We start from the raw sequence: 22,789 nt of genomic DNA, 5'->3' as shown, positions 1-22,789 counted from the left end.
GGAAAACAGGCCTGACTGACACCATTTTGACTCTCTCTGACCAGGTGTTCCTCTGCAAGGAAGAAGTGGGGTGGGGGGAACCTTCTCATTGTCTCAGGAATTAAAGTGATAATCCCTGGCATTCTGATACCTGGGTGCCAGACAAAAGGGTGTGATTAACTTGGCTGGGAAACAGGGAAATGTAAATATCTCTCTCTTTTGTTGATTAGGTTTGGGGGGGCAGGGGTCAGGGTCCAGGATGCTCAGATTACTGCCACCAGACCTCCCCTTTCATGATGTACCTATGATGAATCTAGGGAGAGGGGTCTTGGGCTACACCCCTTCTGTGACATATGGATGATGCTTCTGGGGGGTGGGCTGAAACCAATTTCAAATCTCTTTTTAAGGGCAAGACATCTTTGTTTGGGGTTCCTTCCTTGTTCTCCTGTGTGAGAGGAAGGACCCTGTTGCAACAGCAAAAATAAAAGTGCCTTGCTTCGTACGTCCTGGTTTGGTCTCTGTTATTTGGTGGGCAGGAGATGCTTAAATTCGTCTGCTTGCCTGGATCCTTGAGCTCTCCCTGGGTCAAGATCCATTTCTCTGGGTTCATAGGAACCAGCTTAAATTTTACAACACTCTTAAAACATAAAAAGTCAGAGATAGGGAGCTGAAGAAAAGAAGAACCCATCTCATTATGGACAGGCCATTGGTAAAATCTTCCGCCGTCCTGGAAGAGAGGATTTATAACGGGGGTTCCAAATTGGGTCTTTGACCAGGGTTGAAATAAAGCCTAGTTTCGCCTCTGCCTTTTCCTCTGACAGGGACTCAAAGCGGCTTACTGCTAAAATAAAAGCAGCTAAAAACGGGGAAAGCAATCATTAAAAACAACAACAACAACCAATCAATCAAACAAACAGTAATAGAATCAAACTTCTAAAAATTCATCTCGTTATCCTCATTCTAATCCAAACGGGAAAATATTAAAACGTCCCCCCCTCCACCTGTTGCACAAAAGGTTCTTCAAGGCAGTGGTACCTGCAACATGATGTTTCAGTGTAGAGCATTGATGTTCAGGGTTTGGTAGTGGCTGTGTTTAGTGAGATGGAGCTATGAAGCCACCATCCTGACACTTGTGCTGCTCCTGCTTTCCTGGATGGGGCTGGGGGCAGGGCAATGGTGAGGTTGGGGCAATATGGCACACCTGCCGGTTCAACTACACAGCCCTGATCTTGATGCCACCTTGCCCCAAACCTGTTCAAAAAAAATGTCAGGAGGGTGGCTCCATCCCAACATATGTGGTGCTCCTCTCAGTGTTTTATGCTCTCTTCTGGGATATTCCATTCCGTTCCATCTGGCCCCTCCTGATTTTCCGTTCTTTCCCACAACAGCCATGCCACATTCTGTGGTTGCTGAGCACTTTGGGTCCTCTTTGGGCTGCTTATTCTTAAAGAAGTCTGGAAACCCCTTTTTGCTATGAGCAGGGTTATTTGGAGACAATAAATCTGTTTTTGTCCATTTTAAACAATTTTCTTATTTATAGCATTTATAGCTTACCCTTTTCTCCAAGGAGCTGAACGCGGCATATATGATTCTGCCCTTCCTCATTTAATCCTCACAACAACCCTGTGACGTAGGTTAGGCTGAGAGGCAGTGACTGGCCCAAAGTCGCCCAGAGAGCTTCTCGGCCAAGTGCACATTTGAACTCTGGCCTCTCAGATCCTTGTCCAACACTCTAACCCAGGGCCAGCTCTAGGTAGACCCCCGGTGGCGCGGTGAGCCAGGGCGCCGGGCCGGTAAGCAGGGCGCCGCGCGGAAACCATGCTGCGCCCTGCGAGGGCAGGGGTGCCGGAGCGATCTCCGCCCCTCAGCGCCAGGGCGGCCGACCTGCTCGAGACTGCCCTGTTCTAACCTACCATACCAGCTTGCAAAACTATTTACCGGGGAGAGTCCCTATTTCTGCTATCCATCACCAGCAAACCCTTGACCTTACTTTGCCTCTTGGGGCAGTTTTGGAGACACCACTTTGAAAATGGTTGTCATGTGTGCCACTGTGCGCTAGAGGCCACTATCTTCCTTTCAGCCACTGCTACAACTGCTTATTGAGACGAGTTGCAACTATTCTATAATAAGCACAAATAGATTCAGAGTAAAACATGGGGTCACAAAGAGTCGGACACGACTAAACAACAACAAGACTAAACATTCTCAAACTTTTTTAAAAAAGGAAACAGTGGTGGATTCAGAAATAAAACAAAAACTGGACAGGCGATTTCTCAGAAAACCTATAGAGTTTACAGTAGAAAGGAAATAGCCTTCACCAGTGTTGCAGCAGTTGGGGGGGGGGTGTTAGCAAAGTCATTTAAATAATGCAGATGGAGTCCAGAGAGAAAAGAAATATTGATATCACTTTACTGAATAAAAAACAGGATAATTGAGCAAGGAACAGAGAGGTTTTGCCTTGCTTTACTTCAGGCCTTGTACAGAGCAGGGAGACATTCAGCTAAACATGAAGAGGAAAGCTCCTTCAGAACTACCCTACCAATTATGGCACGTGCTACCTCATCAAATATCATACCACTATGCATGGTTGCTAAGCAATACCTCCAACTGTCTGCCTCTTGGCTAGTTGACTTACCCTTAGACTGCACATGGAATGAGCTCTGCTGTTGCACTTTGCACAGGGGGTGGAGCTGGTGTTGTTGCTGCTTACTTGGACAGGGTAGGATAGGGGCTGGGGAGATCAAGGCTGCATGGGTGCACCAGTGAGAGAGCCAAATTGGTCCCAATGGGGCACCTCTGTAGCCTGAACCTCACCACCACCAGCCCTGTACAAGTTAGCATTTGTGTCACTGGTGTCAGGGGGGTGGCACTGTAGTCTAAACCACTGAGCCTCTTGGGCATGCCGATTGGAAAGTCAGTGGTTCAAATCCCCATGGCGGAGTAAGCTCCCGTTGCTCTGTCCCAGCTCCTGCCAACCTAGCAGTTCGTAAGCATGCCAGTGCATGGGTACCGCTGTGGTGGGAAGGTAAACGGTGCACTCTGGTTTCTGTCAGGGTGTGGCGTTGCGCCAGAAGCGGTTTAGTCATGCTGGCCACATGACCCAGAAAGCTGTCTGTGGACAAACGCCGGCTTCCTCGGCCTGAAAGCAAGATGAGCCCCATAACCCCATAATCGCCTTTGACTGCTTAACCGTGCAGGGGTCCTTCACCTTTTACCTTTCTTCCCCATCATCAGTGCTGCTACTGCCAATGTGCAAAGTGGGATATTAGCATACCTTCCAACACCTCAACAGCAAAATCCTGAGACACAATCTTCATGGACGTCATGATCTCACACATTTTCACACCCTGATTTCTCCCTGAAAAAAGCACTTTTCTTAGGCACGGTGCCTTAAACCACACGATTTGGGTGCTGAGCGAGATCACTGCCCCAGGAAATATCATGGTGAGAAATTGCCCAAGACCGCTGCTTCCAAAATGTCAGGCATTCTCTCACGAGAAAAAAACACCAGGATGTCCTGGTTTTTCTGGGACATTTGCGGGGTATGGGATGGAGGACTCAGACAATGGCCCTTGCTGTAAGAACCAGTTTGTAGTGCATGTGCACACACAATAGACTTGCCTGGGCAGGCCTGAGACATTTTGCTGCCTGAGACAGAGCTTAGTGCAGTCACAGTGCCCAAGGGTGATCAGCTACAACTAATCATTGGCAGGGGTAGCTTGCCCACAGTGTTTCATGTGCTGGTAACCTTGTGTTTGCATTGCTGCAATGTGCTCTAAGTGGGGCTGCTTTTGAGCTTGGTTTGGAAGTTTTGGTTATTGCGGAACACCGTGGCTGAGCCAGGGGCGAGCGAGGAACCTTTTTCAGCCTGAGGGCAGAGGCAGTTTTAGGGTAGCACAACCAGTGTGGTGGTACTGGGCGCCACACTGCAGGGGATGCCACAAGAATACTGTAGAACAGAGCTCGAGAGGTGGGGTGTGTGTGAATTTTAGCGTAGCAAAGGGCACCGCTGAAATTTCAGATCCCAAAGTCCACCACTGCTGAGGGCCACATTTCCTCTCAAGCAACCTTCTCATATCTCTGCTGCATCAATGTGTTTTGCTGCTGTCAATGTTTTAAAATGTTATATTATTTTGCATTATGTGCTTTGTCAGTTATTTGTGCCCTACTTTGAGATAATTTTTTTAAAAAAATAAAGAGCAGGTTAGAAATCTTCTAAATAAATAAATTATATTTTTGCCTTCCCACCCCCAGCACAACCACTCAATTGGGCATTGAAGCCAAAAATTCCTGGTGAATTAATTATGAAAGCCTTTTATGCATTGTATAGGTTGTATTCAATTTATTTTGTCTCAGCAGTCAAGTGTAATGTCATTTGCGTCTTTGGGATTTGGGCAAAATTCTGAGTCCCTGGAGGGGACTTAAATAGAGTTGGGGGTTCTCAAAGGAGCACATCAATCATCCAAATTAAAACCATGTAAGGCTTGTTTAAGAAAAGATGGGGGGAGCTAGTAAAAACAAAGCAGGGACAAGGTTGAATAAAACCCAGGATTAGATTTATAGCAATTTATCATCCCTGACCTCTAGCATTTACAGTATCTGAAAAGAAGTTATCTTCTGGCAGCTTTGAGGCCGAAATCCAAAGGTCGCTTGCCAGAATGTATAGAGATTATTATTATTTCTCCATTAGCAACTCTGCAAACACTGAAACATTAAAAGTACAATTGTATTGTTTACCTGCAATCCCATAAAGCTACTTGCATGGGAGGAAGTCATATTGAACTAAATCAGGCTCTCTTCTGCATAGCAGCGGCATGGAGCCCTTTTTAGCCTGAGGTCCACATTCCCTTGTTGGCAACCTGCTTGGGGCCACTTGCAAATTGTGGGCATGGCAAGAAGCAAAAGTGGGTGTAGCAATGGGGGTGAACATTCCTATTGTCCAGTCGGCACTCAGGCAGAACAAAAATGTATGTCCGAAATATTTTCTGCAATTACATCAGTTGTTTGTTGCACCCTGCTAAATGTATACCTCATACAAAATATATATTTGACATATAAGATTCTGCATATCGAAAACAAATTAAGAGCTGGGCACCAGCACACCCCACCCATTCCAGTGGGTTCTTTCACATGAAATCTCTCTTAGGTCAGACTTCCATTCATTTATTATTTCCATACAAATGTAATTTTCCAGAAGCAGTAATATTCCTCTTGACCTTGCCTCCTGTACGTTGTCTCAGCAAGCTGTAGTTAGGGTCTATTGAAATGGGGCAAGTTCAGAGATATGAAGCTGCTTTATACAGAGTCTGTCTAGAGTAGACCCACCTTTTCTGGTCTGGATGATTGCGGCTCTCCAACAGGTCCTTTTTATCACTGATTACATGATCCTTGTAACTGGAGATGCCACGGACGTGGTTTTAAAATTGCAATCCAGGAGAGGAGGAGTAAGGAGGGACTCAAGTCCCGCAGAGGGAATATATTAGTGTTCTGCCTCTCCAGCTTGATAGGCCCTTCGACACAGGTAGAGAATACTGCAGGTGACCCTGTGCTTCACCAAATTAATTGGCAGGATTCAGTGGAAAAATCCAAAAGCAGTCATAGCGACAAGTGAGGCACTTCTAATGTCTGAAAGGGGTCTCTCCCCTGCCCTTGGCAGGAATTGTGGAGTCTTGAAGTAGGTGGGCAGGAAGGCCCTCAACCGAGTCTCCATTTCTTGAAGGTCCCAGTCTCTCTCTCTCTCTCTCTCTCTCTCTCTCTCTCTCTCTCTCTCTCTCTCTCTCTCTCTCTCTCTCTCTCTCTCTCTCTCTCTCTCCACCCAATGGTGGAGAATTCCACATAACTATTTTGAAAAAGGCAATTCATACAGTCATCTGAAAAGGTGCTGGCTCCTCTGTGAGAAGTGGAGGAGCAGATGATTCCACTGGTTACATTTTAGTGGCGTTGTTGTCCTGTGAAGATGAAGAATAAAGTTGCTAGCATTGGTTTCTGAGAGAACCTCAAATTAGCTCAACATTTCTCTTCGGTTTACTTGTTCACTATCTGAGGTATCCATATCTCTGATAGAGATGTAAATGGATTCCTCTAGCGCCTGTTCAGTCATAGCCTTTACATGTCCATCAAAGAAGCTGTCAAGATCTGCCTAAGGAATAACTCATGGAAAATAGCTTCTTGTTTTCACAACATCCCCTCTAAGGGAGCTTCCAGGCCAGCAGTTTACTGAGCATTTACAAGTAACTTGCACAGATGTTATACAATGTCACTGGCTTATTGAGTGGTCATCCTGACGTGTCTGCACGAATGTTACACAACACTGCCAGTTAGAGGCTGTTATCCTACAATTTCTACTGCAATTTCCCATCACTTTTCTTGTCAGACTTTTTGCAACGATGGGATAATTTTACTAGAACATGCAGATCAAGAGCCAACATTTGTTGGGGGTTTGCATGACTGCTCAGAGGTCAAGGCGAAGAAGTAATGACTTGCCTCAGGCAAACCAGTAGTCCATGGCAAAGAAGGCATTTGATCAAGCAACTTCCTGGTTAGTATATTGGCTGTGTCTTAGTTAAACCAATGTACAGTTGATGGGCAGAGCACACAATGGATGGGGAGATCCACAGATCTGGCTGTGGAGTGTGCACTGGCCTTTCAATGTAGGGAGGCCTAATGATATCTATGATCAAACCCTGGGCTGAGCAAGGAAGATGAACAGGTCCACCACTGTGGTCTGAATGTGTGGCTTGGAAGTAGCAATGTGATACAGTCATACCTTGGTTTAAGTACGCTTTTGTTTGAGTACTTTCAGTTTAAGTACTCCATGGACCCATCTGAAACGGATTAATCCACTTTCCATTACATTCAATGGGAAAGTTTGCTTCAGGTTAAGTACGCTTCAGGTTAAGTACGGACTTCCAGAACCAATTACACTCATACTTCGGGTTAAGTACGCTTCAGGTTGAGTACTCCATGGACCCGTCTGGAACGGATTAATCCACTTTCCATTACTTTCAGTGGGAAAGTTCGCTTCAGGTTAAGTACAGACTTCCGGAACCAATTGTGTACTTAAACCGAGGTACCACTGTATTGCCCTGTGTGGTTTTAAGGGCTAAAGTTTCCAGCCAGTAAAGAAAAGAAAAGAAAAGAAAAGAAAAGAAAAGAAAAGAAAAGGCTAACCACGTACTGTGACAGTTTGTGGCAAGCTCTCTCCCCGATTCCTGGTAACATAGGTAACAGCGTCATGTACAGATGCGAAAAGCTGCTGCTTGGTGATGGTCTGGCTGAAGAAATTCCCTCTTTCCAGCTGGGTAATGATGGAAGCTACAGGGGAAAGACAAGGAAAAGCCATTTGAGGGTGCTGTTCCAGGCCACTTCTGCCAACTGATGCCAGCCACACTAACCATGAATGCTCAAACCCACCTATCACCCGCTTTTTTCCTCTAAGCCAAGAAGATAGGGGTTTGATGGCTGGATCAGACTAAGGGTTTGTCTCCAGTGGTGGCTGCCCAGATATCCCTGGGAGCTCACAAGTTGGGCATGATGTAAGAGCCATGGCACAGAGCAGCTTCTTCACTTAGGGCCAAACCAGGCATAATGCTGATGTGGGAGAGATCTATGTTTAGGACCTCCCACTTAGTGTGAGGAGTGTGTCTGCTTAGCTAACTAGCAGCCCCCTGCAGTTGCTCTGGGAACTGGTGCTCTGGGAAAGAGTCTTTCATTTTTTTCATCCCTTTCCCTGATCTAAATCATTCCCAGATGCTATTACCACCACAGGGGAGATGGGAGACACTTTTGCCCTTGAAGTTGCTGATCTAAAGGGGGGGGCAGAGGAAGAATTAGACTGGGCAAAGGTCGGCTGCTGTGATGCCTTCCAGATGTTGTGGGACCCCAACCAGTAGCAGCTGAAGCAAATGTAGTGAATTCTCAGTGCTATACAAGGACATTATACAATGACTCCAGAAGGAAAGAAGAACAAAGAGGCTTCTCCAATGTGCTCTGGCTCCTTTCTTTGGCCTTACTCCGCCCCCTCCAGCCAGGCGTCCTTTGTCCTAGCTGGCCAGGTGGTGGGTCATAGGCCAAGTCGCTCAGGTGGGTGGCACTGGCCAGGTAAGCCCCGCGTGGTGTCGCAAACCCCGCCCACCTGACGGGGAGGGTGAGGGCGGATATTGTGCCACATATCATGAATAGTTAACAAGAGTCAGGTTCAAAGTTTAGCATGAACAACTGTGCGTCCCACTGTCATTTAACACAAATTACAGTCACTTATGTCCTGGAGCCTCTGCCACAGCATCTGAGTCACTGGCTCCTTCTGCCCTTCAGTAGCACATTTTTTAACCAATTCCAAGGCTTGATGGAATAATGTGACTATGAAACAGAAGAAGTCCAATGGGCAGGAGGAAGGCGCATCCAGGACAAAGCCGAGAACAGAGGAATCACCAGTGATAGAAGATGCACACACTCAGGTTGTGTTAGGCTTCGGGGAATCGGATCCCTCCCCTGGTGGCAGTGAAGAAGCAGATCAAACGAAAGGAGCACTCTTTCCAGTTAGTTTCTTTAATAATCACAGCGAGAGACAAATGAATGCATATCTCTTCTAGAAATGGCTTTGTTCCCGGTACAGGCTCACCATCTCCTCTCCCATTAATCTACGTCACTCTTTACCTCAGGTAATTTGAGCTTGCTGCCTCTGCGCTCTCTGTTCTATCACTCTCAGAACCCGCCTAGTCTTAGGCAAAGGTTGTGTGTGTGTGTGTGTGTGTGTGTGTGTGTCTGTCTGTCTGTCTGTCTGTCTGGAATGCTGTCCAAAGATACTGAATCTGCCAGCTGTCTCTCTCCTGGTGTTTCCTTTTCTAGCTGTTCCTCACCCAGTATTTCCCAGCTTTTCCCCTCTGGACTATGCCCCTCTGCAAACCACTGTTCTAAATCAATACTGTCCTCCTGCCCTTGGGAAAGTTCAGGAGAAAGGGGAGGCAGTGGCTCCCACCATTCCTCCTCAGTCCAGCCCCTGAAAGGCTATGACTTGCTTACTGCAGTGTGGTTGACCCGTGACTTCCTAGAACTCCTTACCATGGCAACCGACGAGAAACACGTCCACTTCAATCTCTTGGAAATCTTTAAATATCTGCCAAGGACAACAAGCATAAACAACTGAGACAAGATACTTTGCAGGAACCTGAGGGGTTACATTTGCCTATTCTGCCACGGCAGGGCAGCTTCAGATACTAGGAAGTTATTGCACAAAGCCCACATGTTATCTGCATGGACCTCCCTGTGCAATCTTTTGCTTAAATCAATGAATTTTATGTGGGTAGTAATGGCCACTGGGCAGTGGTTAAGGTGTCTGCCGAAGAAAAACTGAGAAAATAGAATGCCTTCCTCACATTTGACTGATTTGGATTATTTGGTGTCTTAAATGCCAGTAATTTCTGTGACAGATGTGATTGGCAGAGAGAGAGAGAGAGAGAGAGAGAGAGAGAGAGAGAGAGGCAATTAACAGATGAAAGTGGGTGATGAACAAGGTTCAGAAGCACAGATTAGCCATCACAATGTCATCAAAGCCAAAAGTTTGATGGAAGACCCCTTTTGAAGGGCCAACGACACAATGTTAAATCTCCCCTTTAAAGATAGTATTATCACCAGTGGGGAATGCAAAAAACAAAACCCCAAAACAAATACCAGTTTAAGGCTTAAGAGGAGGGATTTTCCTCAGGACTCCAGCAGGGGGGTGGGGCTTAATTCCTTCTCTAATCCTGCTACATATCAATCCCATAGCTGCCAAGTATCCCGTTTCCCCCGGGAAACCCTGTTTTTACTTACCTTTTCCCGGTGGTCCCCTGTATCACTTCGTCTCCCGCTTTTCTCCGTTATTTTCTCCTGCCGGCGGCCTTTTTCTTTCTTTCCGATTTGCCCTTCTATGGCACCAAAAATGGCCGCCGCCGTCTTCGAAAGTCGCGGAGTGACACCGGAAGTTGCGTTGACGCACTTCCTGACATGCGTACAAGCGACTTTCGAAGCCGGCGGCTGCCATTTTTGGTGCCCATAGAAGGGCAAAGCGACACCGGAAGTTACGTTGACACAACTTCCGGTGTCACACAGCTGCCGGTCCCGGATTCTGCAGTCCGGGACTTGGAAGGTAAGGAATCACTCCCCTCCTCACAGCCCCTTTTAGTTGGTGCTGTCTGCATTTTAAGAAACCTACAGGTTTAGATGCAAAGCTGCATTTAACCTCACATAGAGTTTGGCTCTCAGTCATCTAGCTGGCAGTCAAGCAGCTCAGGCCATCTGAAACCCCTCCCTTTCCAGAGGTCTTCCTCATGAGGCAGATTTGCCTTTTGGATTTGGCTGCACGCAGAACAACTCTCTCATGACAGGTGTCCCTCTCCTGGTTGTTGTCCTCTCCTTACGTTTTTAAAGGTCTTTATGCCGACGGTGTCCACAAAGTTGACAGGGCTGAGGTCCAGGATAAGCGAGTGAAGAGGAGGATTCTTCAGTCCCAGGGAATGCAAAGTGGGTTTGCCAGAAGGTTGTGGCTGGCTCTGGTTTTGGGGGGCCAAGTCATCTCCCAGTTCCTGTGAGGAAAGAAAAATCACAGTATTTTCCCCCCAACATGAAATAGTGTTCTGGCCATAGGGTTTTCTCAGGTTGGCTCTGCTCATAGGGTGTCTCAGCAACACTAAGGGTGGGTGAAAAATTCAATTCACTTCACATTTAATTTGCATATTCCAAAACACAACATGGAACTAAACACAACCACCCTTGGAAATTCACACGTTTGCAAATTTCGCAGTGCAGTTCTCTAGTCAAGCAACGTGCACAAAAATGCACATACCGCAGTAAAACATGCCTAAAAATGCATATGCTAGTGCACTGATATTAATATGACAAAAGCGTTCATATTAAGGGAAATGTAAAAATTAGGGAAAATATGCTTTGCATAAAATCTGCATATATGGCAAAATTGCATACAAAATGCATATATTAGAAGTTCGAACTGAAATGCTGCTGAATTTTCATAAGGACTTTAAAAATAATCACAAACCAATGTGGAAATGTGGAGAATTGAAGTTAAGATTGGGAAAATGAGGTACTAAGAGAAACCAAAACTGGCAGATTCACCCATTTCTATTATGGTGCTGGAGGAGACTCTTGAGAGTCCCATGGACTGCAAGAAGATCAAACCTATCCATTCTTAAGGAAATCAGCCCTGAGTGCTCACTGGAAGGACAGATCGTGAAGCTGAGGCTCCAATACTTTGGCCACCTCATGAGAAGAGAAGAATCCTTGGAAAAGACCCTGATGTTGGGAAAGATTGAGGGCACTAGGAGAAGGGGACGTCAGAGGACAAGATGGTTGGACAGTGTTCTCGAAGCTACGAACATGAGTTTGACCAAACTGCGGGAGGCAGTGCAAGACAGGAGTGCCTGGCGTGCTATGGTCCATGGGGTCACGAAGAGTCGGACACGACTAAACGACTAAACAACAACAACAACAATTCAGAAGATGTACAGAGAGCTGAAGCCACAGGAACAGCCCTTTTGGAAAAGCAGCAGGGGTGGACTTTGTTAATCTTTTGTAATATGGCCAAAATTTGGCACCCCCAAATGGATCTTCTCAATTATGGATCATCTCAGTTTTGCTCCCCCTTGGCTTGGAGCCCTGTGCAAGGGAATGGCCCGCACTGCCCTAAATCTGGCACTGAAAGGGGGTTTCCATCTCCCTCATAATATGCTGGACTCTAACATCTTTGGGATGTTTCATTGCACATGTAGGCCGCCTATCGGATATTTTGTATCTCATATTGTTTTTGGATTATTCCATTTATTACAATCAATTTATGAGTTGTCTAAAAGAAAAAGAAAAATCCTCTAGGCAACAGGTTCTGTTCTCATTGGCCTGGTTCGCATGTCATGCAAAGCCAAGCCATGGCATTGCAGGAACTCATGAGCTCCCAAGGAGGAAACTGCATCTGCTGGGCTCCTCAGCGATTGTTCTGTTGCTGTGCTGAGTGGAGCCATGATTTCACTTAACATGTTGTCAGAACCCAGGCTTGTAGTTTAGGACAAACCTCGGTTATAACTTGTGGTCAGTCTGGAGAGCGGCAACTCAGAAGCCTAGGTTCATGTGACACATTAAACCAAATCAGGGCATAGCAGAGCAGCAGAGTGACAGGAGAGGAGCAAAAAAGCTCTGGGAACCAGCACATTTCCACTAAACCATGGTTTGACTTTGTATGACATGCAAACCAAGCCAATGGGAAGATGTGCATACAGTCCTTGCAGTGGGGAAGCTCCTCAGTGAAGGAGAGGCATAAAACTGATTGCAAGCGGAAAGCCCAGGTCGCTTTGTGTTTGACAACCCTCTTTTTGTGCCACAGCTTTTCTAACAGCTCTGGTGGGGAGTCACTTTATCAACAAGTATGAAGGGTTTGTGGCAAGTCTACTCAGAGACAGACCAACAGATTTTGGTGCCTGAGACAACAAATCCAGATTGCCCCCATGGTACCAAACATCATCATCATCATCATCATCATCATCATCATCATCATCAGGGTTTTACTCATATGATCATGTTAAATGCCTGCTCCCGGAAATGTTGACCGCAACTTTCTTTCATGACCAGATTGATAAATACCTGTGGCCTTGCCTCCATATCTATATCCACAAACCCCAGGTTGTTGCTCCCAGAGTCACACACCGGTTTGAACTGAGAAGCCATTTTCTGTTATCAAAACAAGAGCAGAACAGAAGTCCGCATGAACTCAAAGCAATTGTGTCTCCATGTGACATTTTGAGAACCTCCATAAATTACTTCTGGGACAAAGAGCAGCAGGGCAGAAGGAACAGAGAAGTTACATCTTCTGGCTTGAGCTTCTATAGAAAGCTTCAAACCCCGTGCACTTGTGGCTGGAAGATGTCCTTGAACTATGACATACAGGATAGAGCATGTGTAGTGTGTGAGCATGTGTAGAAACTGGACCTACTCTACTGTTCATTGCTCTGGCCATTTTTGCCTCCAGCCCTGCTCACCTCTGGTTTGTGGCCACTGTAAGGTTGCCCAGAATGGAATATGGCCCTTGTGCTGAAAAAGATTCCCCACCTAAATGGATCTCACTTCAGGTTGAAAATGGGGTAACTATCCTGTGAACCTCCAGATGCTGGAGAACTCCAATCCCTATCAGCTCCAACCAGCGTGGCCAGTGGTCTGGAATGATGGGAGTTGTAGTCCAACAGCATCTGAAGGGCTACAGGTCAACTATTCCCAAGTTAAAACATGGTTGCCTTAGGCTGTATTAACAAAATATGCAAGTACTTGCAAAACACCAAAGGTCCTTTTAGCAAAAGTGTGCTTAGTGTCATGTATGAACAGGTCCCCACATGAAAACAATGATCTAGCTGCCTTTCCTTCTTTCCTCAAATTATTTATGAATTAACTACACACACAATAAACTTCATGGAAACACACTAATTAGCAATTTAGAAGAAAATGGTCCACCTTTGCCTTCTTGGCTTCCTCCTTGTCTTTTTTCTGCTTCTTCTTTAGGGCTTTTTTCTTCTTTTCAACAAGATGGTCCACATCAAAGCCACACTGAAAAAGAGACAAATATTTAAACTGGCCTCAACCAGGGCCAAGGCCTTTTGGGCTTTGGCCCCAGCCTGGTGGAACGCTCTATCGCAGGAGACCAGGGCCCTGCAGGACTTGATATCCTTCTGCAGGGCCTGCAAGATGGAGCTGTTCCGCCTGGCCTTTGGTCCGGGCCCAGTTTGACCCCCCTCTATGGGACCCTGTAAGTTACCTCTTTGGCCCTTTTTATCAGCTCATGCGGGACCGACATGGATAGCTGGCCCTGATGAATACTTGAGGTTCCCAACCCCAATGGTTGTAATTTCATGGGTAGTCATTTAATTTTACCCTGATTCTAATTTGTAAGCTGTATTTTAATCAATTGTTTGATTGCGTTTTAATGTATTTGACATTTGACGTTAGCCGCCCTGAGCCTGGTCTTGGCCGGGGAGGGCGGGGTATAAATAAAAATTTACTTACTTACTTCTTACTTACTAGCAGCCATTGGTTTTAGCAAGGTATAGATCACTCTAGCCTGTTTGCTTATTTCAGGCATCCCCAAACTTCGGCCCTCCAGATGTTTTGGACTACAATTCCCATTATCCCTGACCACTGGTCCTGTTAGCTAGGGATCATGGGAGTTGTAGGCCAAAACATCTGGAGGCCCACAGTTTGGGGGTGCCTGGTTTATTTCCTATGTGCTCCTTGTATGTGTTATATAGTGATCCCCATAGCCATGGTCTATGAGCCTCTTTCATACTATGAATTCTGTTGGGCTTTTGCAAATGAGGCCCAAGTGGCCTCAGGTAATGGATGAGGTGAGTAATTTAGGTGCTGCCAATTGATCCTGCTCTATTGTTAGAGGACCAAGCGTTGACAGTGGCATGAAGAAACTTGCTAAGACGTTGTTGTGCCCCTTCCAAGCTAGAGTGAAGCAGACTACGGCTATTTACACTCTGATAATCTCCAGGTTAGACTACTGTGATCTGTTGTACATAGGGCTGCCTTTGAAGGCTGCCTGGAAGCTGCATTAGTTCAAAACACGGCTGCTAAGCTACTGGTTGGGACCAAAGCTTTGGGAAACATGCCTTGCCAGTTCTTAAAGAACTCCACTGGCTTCCAATCTGTTTCCAAGCACAATTCAAAGTGCTGGTGCTTACCTTTAAAGCCCACCCTGGCTTAGGTTTCAGATGTCCGAGAGAACTTTTTTTCTCCTGTATCAACCTCTCCAAACACTAAGATCTTCCTCCAATGCTCTCCCACCAGCTATGTCTATGTCAGAGGGGGGGGGTCTATTTGGCTCAGGCATCTCACTTGTGGAATTCCCTCCCTAGGATAGTTTGTCTGCTAACTATGCTAATATCATTTAGGCACCATCGCTGTGAGTTTAATTGTATGCCCCTTGTATGCCCATGGCAAACGATGTTCAAAGCAGATCACAATACTGGAAAAGCGTACATAATAAAACAGTGAATTATCTTGAAACGTTGCTCGAGCAACTACCATGTCTAACAAAAATTAAACTGTCACACAAATATTAATAGGCCAATTAAAATGGGCTCACGCTAGTGAATATATATAAAGATTAAAGAACCTGCAAATAGTTAATACAAAGGCCTAACAACAGGAATATAAGAACATAATCCAAACAGCAGCAAAACGAAACGAAAAAACCCCCCACCGTTCTCCAAAACAAAAATCTTACAGCTGTCCCACCCAGCAGCAACCCTTAAATAAGACCCATTCACATTCACACACACACACACACACACACCCTGATGGCCTCTGCATGCTTATTATGTTGGGGCTGAAGAATGACTAAACAGGCTTCACTCTATGCCTCAGTTTCTTTCTATATAAAATCTGAGCAGAGAGGACTAAGAGTACTGTGGGAATAGAGACTCTGTCACATTTGTTTGTCTTTTCCCTCTAAGCGGAATACAGTCCAAAGCCATTTTATTTCTAATGCATTAGTCATCCTGGAGACCCTCTGCCCCCCCCCCAAGAAATATGAGGGACATCTTCTGAACCCTCCTCACCTTCTTCTTTAGGGCTTCTACATAAAGGTCAGCATTAGCAAAATAGACCGTAGCAGAGGAGCGGAAAATCTTCATGCCTGGGATCTCCTCAGCCTGGAAACAGAACAAAACAAGGAGTTAGTACGGTGTCACAGTAGCTTGAACCTAGGGAAACTTTTGTTCAGATCCCCACTCAGCCACAAAGCTCACCACCTCGCTGTGGACAAATTACAATCTAACATCTCTCAAGTGGTTTTGTGAAAATAAAACAGAAAGTAAGTCGATGGTTGATCCCCTGTGCTTCTTGTTAGGATTCTTGCCTCGTGTTGCAGTTATGGGATTGGTTTTATCACATGACGGTGTATGTTTTCATTCCACATAGTGGGAAGTGACGGAGACAGGATGTTTGTATTACTGTGTTTCCGTGATGTAGGATGTTTGTTCCTTTGTCTCTTTCTCTTTGCTGTTTGATGCTGATGAGGAAGGAGCTGAGTTAGAATGCTCTGAGTGTATTATATGTAAATAAAGTAGTTTAGCCAAAATGCTGTGCTACTGAGTCTTTTACGCTGACAGCCAAGACTCTGCTGATCCTGAAGTGTGCTGATGCCTGCAAGGCATCAGTCGCTGTGTTGTTGGGGCTGGAGAAAGCTTCTGAAGCTCCCGAACGACCAGGAGGGAGAGAACATGCCAGTTGGGCATGTGTCTCTGCCGGATGCCTACACATGTGTAGGACCTCCTAACAGGTGGGATAAGTATTTGATAAACAAAAAAGAAAAAGAAAAAAAGGCTAGGCTTTTGTACAGGGCACGTGATTTCTGTGGCTAGAAATCTGGATTCGAGACAGCACTTGGTGAAATGTTATGTGGTTGAACAGAGGTTGCTCCTAGTAAGATGTGAGCAAAAGGGCTTGAGAAGGATAAACCCTTCTGCATCTTGGGATTGCCTCATCCCAGCCCTCCATTAGGCATGCACATCTTCCTGGCTCTTCCCGCTCATGTTTGCTTTGGTCCAAGAGGAAGCACAGTGCTTTGTTTTTCAAAGCACACACACCATTTTCTACATAGCCCCTCCATAGTCATCTCCCCGAGTCGTTTTTTCAAATTTACTTACCTTTTGATATTCAGCTACATCTCTGTAAACATCAGTTGTGGGCACTTGTCCTAAAATGGAATAATGGGGCCTTAGAGAAGATGGGGAAAGAGGGATTAGCAAAGACTCTGTTCAGTCTACTTAGCAACAACTTCATGACACCTGGAATTTTATGTTGATGGAGAAGTTGCCAAATTCATATGGGTGAAAGTTGGAACTTGTTCAATACACCAGTCTGAGATTATGACAAGTGTCAGTTCCAGTGAGAAGGATCTCCTGGGAGGTGAACACATTGGTCGGACATCACCACGCTTTCATTGTTACAGATTGCTGCATTGATGAATGCCAAAGATCTAACACAGTTCCTGTAATATTTATTTCTTCCCAAATGTGTGGCCACTGGCTGTCCTTAAGAGAAAGGGCTATGAAGTGCTTCTGTTCAGGCTAAAATTGCTGGTAATGATACATCTTTCCTGGCTATGGCTTGCTCTCTGCTTTGGCTCTGATTCTTGGCTTGATCTTCTGGGTTCCTGGCTCAGCTCTGACATTTTAACTGAGTGGCACCAGGAGGTGGTACCAGAATGCTACCATTCTTCTGCTACCTGGCAAAGGGCCATTCCCAAACCCACTTCCCCCTCTCCTTTGCAGGCCAAGGAATACTCACATCTGGGTCCGGAAGATTACGGTGAGAAGTGAAAAGGCCACAGCAACCCCCAGTCCCATGTCAAGATTCAACACAATAGTAGCTATAAAAGTTACAATCCAGATCAGCTGCAGAGCGTGGGGGGGGGGGGGAGAGAGAGAAACAATAGATAAAGTGTAAGTAAAATTGTCCCCAAATATCAACAGAAGACTTAAGGAAAACTTGCTGAATTATGCAACTGTCTTTCCTAATCTACAACCGTTCCCTGTTGCACCAAGCCGTTGGGACTGTTCAGAAGCTTCAAGGCAATGACACAGAGGTCTATTGCCTCCATGGCAACTGCAGAGTTATCCAATGGGTGGTAGAGGGTGGCTAATATACATTGTGCAGGCTACACACAGCAGGTGTGGAGCCCCTGGATGCTCCTAAGCATTATTATTATATTTATACCCCTGTCTCTTTACTGAAGTACACAAGGCAGGATAAAATAGTGCAATACAAACAAAGTATGAAAGACAGCCTAAAAACTAAAGCAGAGCTAAAACAATAGCTTTAAGTTATTTTAAAGAGCATGCATGTGATCATCCAGGGATGTGTTGTTCCTGCATACACCAGGAGATGCACGGAAGCGTGGATCCTGGCACCGTGGGACACATGGTAGCCTTCGTGAAGGCTGTCGCGTTGCTCACGTAAGGTGAGCTTTCTGCACTTCGCTGCAAAGTTTGCAATGAGCCCAAGCATCTCGGCTGCAGTTGCCAACATTTACACCACTGCCATGTGCCAGGAGCAGCAGGCGAATCAGTCGCTGGAGTAACGAAGCCAAGACACACAGCAGGGGTCTGGAAAATACTTCAATAAATACAAATTATTTGCTAGCGAGATCTGCAGGAAATATATATTTGAATGCTGCCCCTTCTTTTCATTTCTGGGTAGAAAAACCACAACAACAACATTCCGGCACATAGAAAACTAGAATGTTTGGGATAAAAATTGTAGCACTGAGATTTCTTTATGACTCAAGGGTTCTATGTGAAGGGATACCCCAAACCCCCACTCCTTAGGGGAAGCATTCAAACATTTAATCCTGTGTGTTTTAGTTAGGGAGGACCAGTTTGGTTTCACATATTTTTCCAGGTGTCTGCTAGAGAGACATCTGGTTTGCTGTTTTGGAGTTCAGCAAGAAATGCACTGTGTTGTGTGGCACAGCAGTGTCAAAGCAGGGCCACGGCAGGCTAGAAGGTGAACCAGGCTTCCCCTTATTCCTATGGAGCTCTTCTTTTCTTCCTTACCAGGTCAATAACGTTGGATTTCCAAAGCATACGGATATCTCTAAACTGCTTGAACATTCCCTTCAGGTTGACAATGATGATGGAAGCTAAAATGGCCTGAGGAACAAGGAAATTTCGAAGATATAATAGAGAATCGGCAGTATCATAACACCCACAGCACAGAAAACAACAGAAAAGCCTCAGTTTAAAGAGACTTTTATCGCATAGTCATGAAGTCTTCAAAGGGAGATGTGACTGTTTAGTCTTGCACTTAAACGATAGTTTTCTTCAATATTCTATGTGCCTCTCTGCTGCTGTTGTCTTTCACAGGCTAGATACATATAAAGACACCCCCCTGCCCCAATAGTTAATCCCACCAACAGGTAAAATGAAACAAACAGTATACACCTGTGCATGTTTACACAGAAATAAGTCCTGTCGGGCTTACTCCCGCGTGTTTAGGATTGTAGGCAAAGACTGAGAGCACCAAGTTTGTTTAACGTACCTTGGGCAGCTGTTCAAAAAGTGCCCCAATCTTCAAGATGGTCACTAGGAGGATGAGACAGGAGACCAGGGCAGCCACCTGCAGAGGAGAGCATAGAGATGAATAAGTGCAAGGCTGGATGGAGTAGAAAAGGGCAAACAAAACAAAACAAAGCACACACACACACCCTCCCTTTCTTAAACTACTGATGACATTCCATTCGTTTTCCTTGTGAAAAGCCTAGAGCTCCTCCAGATTTATCGAAAATTCCTCCTGATTGGATTGCACAAAGCTTCTGTTTCAGTGTATCTGAAGAAGTGTGCATGCAGCGGTGGAGCTTCATGCTCTGCCACCGGGGGCGGAGAGCAGGCGTGCTGCCCCCAGGGACGTGGCACGCGTTCTGGGGGCGGGGCGTGCATTTTGGGGGCGGGACGTGCCGCGCACAGGGGCAAGGTGTGCGTTTTGGGGGCGGGTCAGGCAGCCGCGATGGTGCCCCTGGGATCGCGCCGCTTGGAGTGGCCCGCCCCCACCGCCCCTATCTTCCTACGCCCCTGTGTGCATGCACACGAAAGCTCATACCAATGACTAACTTAGTTGGTCTCTAAGGTGCTACTGGAAGGAATTTTTATTTTATTTTCATAGAATCATAGAATCATAGAGTTGGAAGAGACCACAAGGGCCATCCAGCCGAACCCCCTGCCAAGCAGGAAAATACCATCAAAGCATTCCTGACAGATGGCTGTCAAGCCTCCGCTTAAAGACCTCCAAAGAAGGAGACTACACTCCTTGGCAGCAAGTTCCACTGTCAAACAGCTCTTACTGTCAGGAAGTTCTTCCTAATGTTTAGGTGGAATCTTCTTTCTTGTAGCTTGAATCCATTGCTCCGTGTCTGCTTCTCTGGAGCAGCAGAAAACAACCTTTTGCCCTCCTCTATATGACATCCTTTTATATATTTGAACATGGCTATCATATCACCCCTTAACCTTCTCTTCTCCAGGCTAAACATACCCAGCTCCCTAAGCCGTTCCTCATAGGGGACCTACGTCAGACCAACACAGCTACCTACCTGTAACTGACATGGAGGTTAGACAATGCCTGGTCTTTACTCAGCATTCATTTTGATTTGCTTGCAGGGTGTTTATATCCTGTTCCCATGAATCATTCATCCAGTGCATTTCCCTCCTGCTTTTCCAATTTGGAAAAGCCTGCTTCTTCTTCTTTCTTTTTTAAAGGGGGGGGGGGCTTTGTTGCACTGGAGTGAGAGAGCGCTTTAACCCACTTTAATTGTGCAAAGCCATGTTTTCCGGAAGGTGCTCAAACCCCTCCTGAAAAACACTTGACAGCCTGGAGGCACTTGCCTTGCCCTCAAACTGGGTACTGTTCCCTGTGAATGGATAGCCAAACCATCCTCAGCACATCAGGTCATTTGTGCCCTATGTTCTGTGAAAATAATGGCAGGGAAGGGGGGAGATTTGAACTAGGCATTTGATGAGAGAAGAGGGACGACAAATCCTAGTTACCTAACTGTTCCATTAGCTCGAAGTGAGCTCTCTCTGCAACCCCAGGAATGAATAGAAATAACAAAGACTGTGAAAACACTAAATCATATACAGTATATGCAACTGGAGGGAATGGAATACATAACACATATGCAATTGTCTCTGAAGAGGCGAATAAGACTCAAAAAGTGCCAAGTTCAATGTGCAAAAAGTCCAATGTAATAAGGTGCTAAGGTCTCTCAGGAACCGTTGAGGTTTGTGAGCGTTTTCAGCCTCGTTAAGTTTTAGTGTATGAACATGTTGGTGAGTAACTTTTAGATATTATCATGTTTATGTACTTAAAAGTGATATGTAAATGCTTGCAGAGTGTATTGTAACTATTACCTAAGATGAAGTCCGTCCCTTGAAGAAACTGTACCAGTGAAACGGGGAGAACACAAGCTAGCCGCCCGTCAGAAGACAGACGAGGACGTCTGAGAGACCTTAGCACCGTATTACCGTGTTGTCTGTTGTTTGTCGCCTCTCTGCAACCTCGGCTCCAATGCTCATCAGCTCGATTTAGAAACTGCTGCCTGCTCCTACCAGAAAAAAGCCGACATCTTACATTGGGGACGTACCTGGCTGTTGCCTCCAGTGCTCTCCTGCACAAGGGAGCGGGACATGGAGCAGCTGATGCTGTAACATTGGAAAAAACTGCCCATGAAGTTACTGAGCCCCAAGGCTATCAGCTCCTGCAAGAGACACACCATGGAGAAGGGCTGAGAGTCTGTCTGCATGGCTCTGTGGTCCAGTTTCCCATTACACAGGGCTTGACACTCATAAGCAGGGTCTCCAAACTAAGGCCCGGGGGCCGGATGCGGCCCAATCGCCTTCTAAATCCGGCCCACGGACGGTCCGGGAATCAGCATGTTTTTACATGAGTAGAATGTGTCCTTTTATTTAAACTGCATCTCTGGGTTATTTGTGGGGCCTGCCTGGTGTTTTTACATGAGTAGAATGTGTCCTTTTATTTAAAATGCATCTCTGGGTTATTTGTGGGGCATAGGAATTCGTTCATTTCCCCCCTTCCAAAATATAGTCCGGGCCACACAAGGTCTGAGGGACAGTGGACTGGTCCCCTGCTGGAAAAGGTTGCTGACCCCTGCTCATAAGGATTGACTAGGATGTTCCTATTGTGCAGCCTGCTCCTTTAAGGGGTTCTGGCCCAAAACCAGTTTAAAGATCAAGGACCAAACACAGGCCTTGAAGATGCCCGTCAACAGCACCTGGACAGGAGACTGAGCAGGCCCACAGGTCATGGGATATGCGGCATTTCTGTCCAAAATTAATACAATCATTTCTAAGTGTGCATATAGTTTTAAGATCTGCAAATTTTATGCACACCTGCGGCCTGTTTGGTCTTTTCTTTGGTTTCCTCACTTTGGTGGTGCATAAACGGCCAACCTGGGACTGACAGGCAGAATATGTGAATGCTCCCCAAATTGAAGACCCACTTGTATCATAAGTACTCAACTATCCAACGGTAAATTAAAACAGATGATAAGACGGGGGAGGGAGCCCAACTTCATCCAGAAGGAAGCACCTACAGATCAATCCACATCTGACACAAAGAAAATGTGTCATGCAAATACAATAACAATATTATAGCACAACAGTAGTTTTCAAGCTTTTCGGACTTAGGCCTCACTTTCAACCCAAACATGCATTAGGAGACCCATTTCTTAATCTTTTGCAATATATTTTCATGGTGGTATGTCTCCTGCTGCAGCCCACCTAGGATCAGGGCTGTGACCCATTAGTGCAGGCATCCCCAAACTTCGGCCCTCCAGATGTTTTGGACTACAATTCCCATCTTCCCCGACCACTGGTCCTGTTAGCTAGGGATCATGGGAGTTGTAGGCCAAAACATCTTGAGGGCCGCAGTTTGGGGATGCCTACATTAGCGGGTCCTAACCTGCCAGTTGAAGACCAGTGTAGTACAAGACAGACAGAAAAGCCGTAATAAATGAAGGTTTGTGTCTGAAGCAAGTAATGTAAGCAATAACGTAAGTCTGAAGTAAGTATAATGTAAGCAATGCAAGTAAGTAATGCAATAATCCTAGCCAACACAAAGGACGTCCAATGATCCAATCGCTCAAAACCGCATTACTTCACCGGCTGAACTTATCAGTTGTGCTGACTCATACTGACTCAGCAGAATGCTGGTCGTAAATCAGTTTCAGCTTATTACCGTAGTCACGAATTCCTGATAATCA

General features: G+C 45.9%; 1 protein-coding gene across 2 annotated transcripts in view; it reads right to left on the bottom strand.

Moving 5' to 3' along the window:
- Positions 1–4,474: 4,474 nt before the first annotated feature.
- SLC26A6 (solute carrier family 26 member 6) overlaps positions 4,475–22,789 on the bottom strand; it is a 40,709-nt gene continuing 22,394 nt past the window's right edge. For both annotated transcript variants that reach the window (XM_035106419.3, XM_088662325.1), the window contains 12 exons: positions 21,152–21,265; positions 19,057–19,134; positions 18,573–18,668; positions 17,305–17,411; positions 16,662–16,731; positions 15,573–15,665; positions 13,465–13,557; positions 12,604–12,690; positions 10,377–10,541; positions 9,040–9,094; positions 7,157–7,293; positions 4,475–5,927 (listed from right to left, as the gene is read on the bottom strand). In XM_035106419.3, the coding sequence (XP_034962310.3) occupies positions 5,904–5,927; positions 7,157–7,293; positions 9,040–9,094; positions 10,377–10,541; positions 12,604–12,690; positions 13,465–13,557; positions 15,573–15,665; positions 16,662–16,731; positions 17,305–17,411; positions 18,573–18,668; positions 19,057–19,134; positions 21,152–21,265 (1,119 nt within the window). In that variant the 3' untranslated portion in view covers positions 4,475–5,903. The remainder of the gene's footprint in view (positions 5,928–7,156; positions 7,294–9,039; positions 9,095–10,376; positions 10,542–12,603; positions 12,691–13,464; positions 13,558–15,572; positions 15,666–16,661; positions 16,732–17,304; positions 17,412–18,572; positions 18,669–19,056; positions 19,135–21,151; positions 21,266–22,789) is intronic.

The sequence above is a fragment of the Zootoca vivipara genome, chromosome 2, assembly GCF_965207765.1.
Source record: "Zootoca vivipara chromosome 2, rZooViv2.hap1.1, whole genome shotgun sequence".
NCBI classification, from domain to species: Eukaryota; Metazoa; Chordata; class Lepidosauria; order Squamata; family Lacertidae; genus Zootoca; species Zootoca vivipara.
The sequence above is the reverse complement of the archived record's forward strand: the minus strand, read 5'-3'. Positions and strand labels throughout refer to the sequence as shown.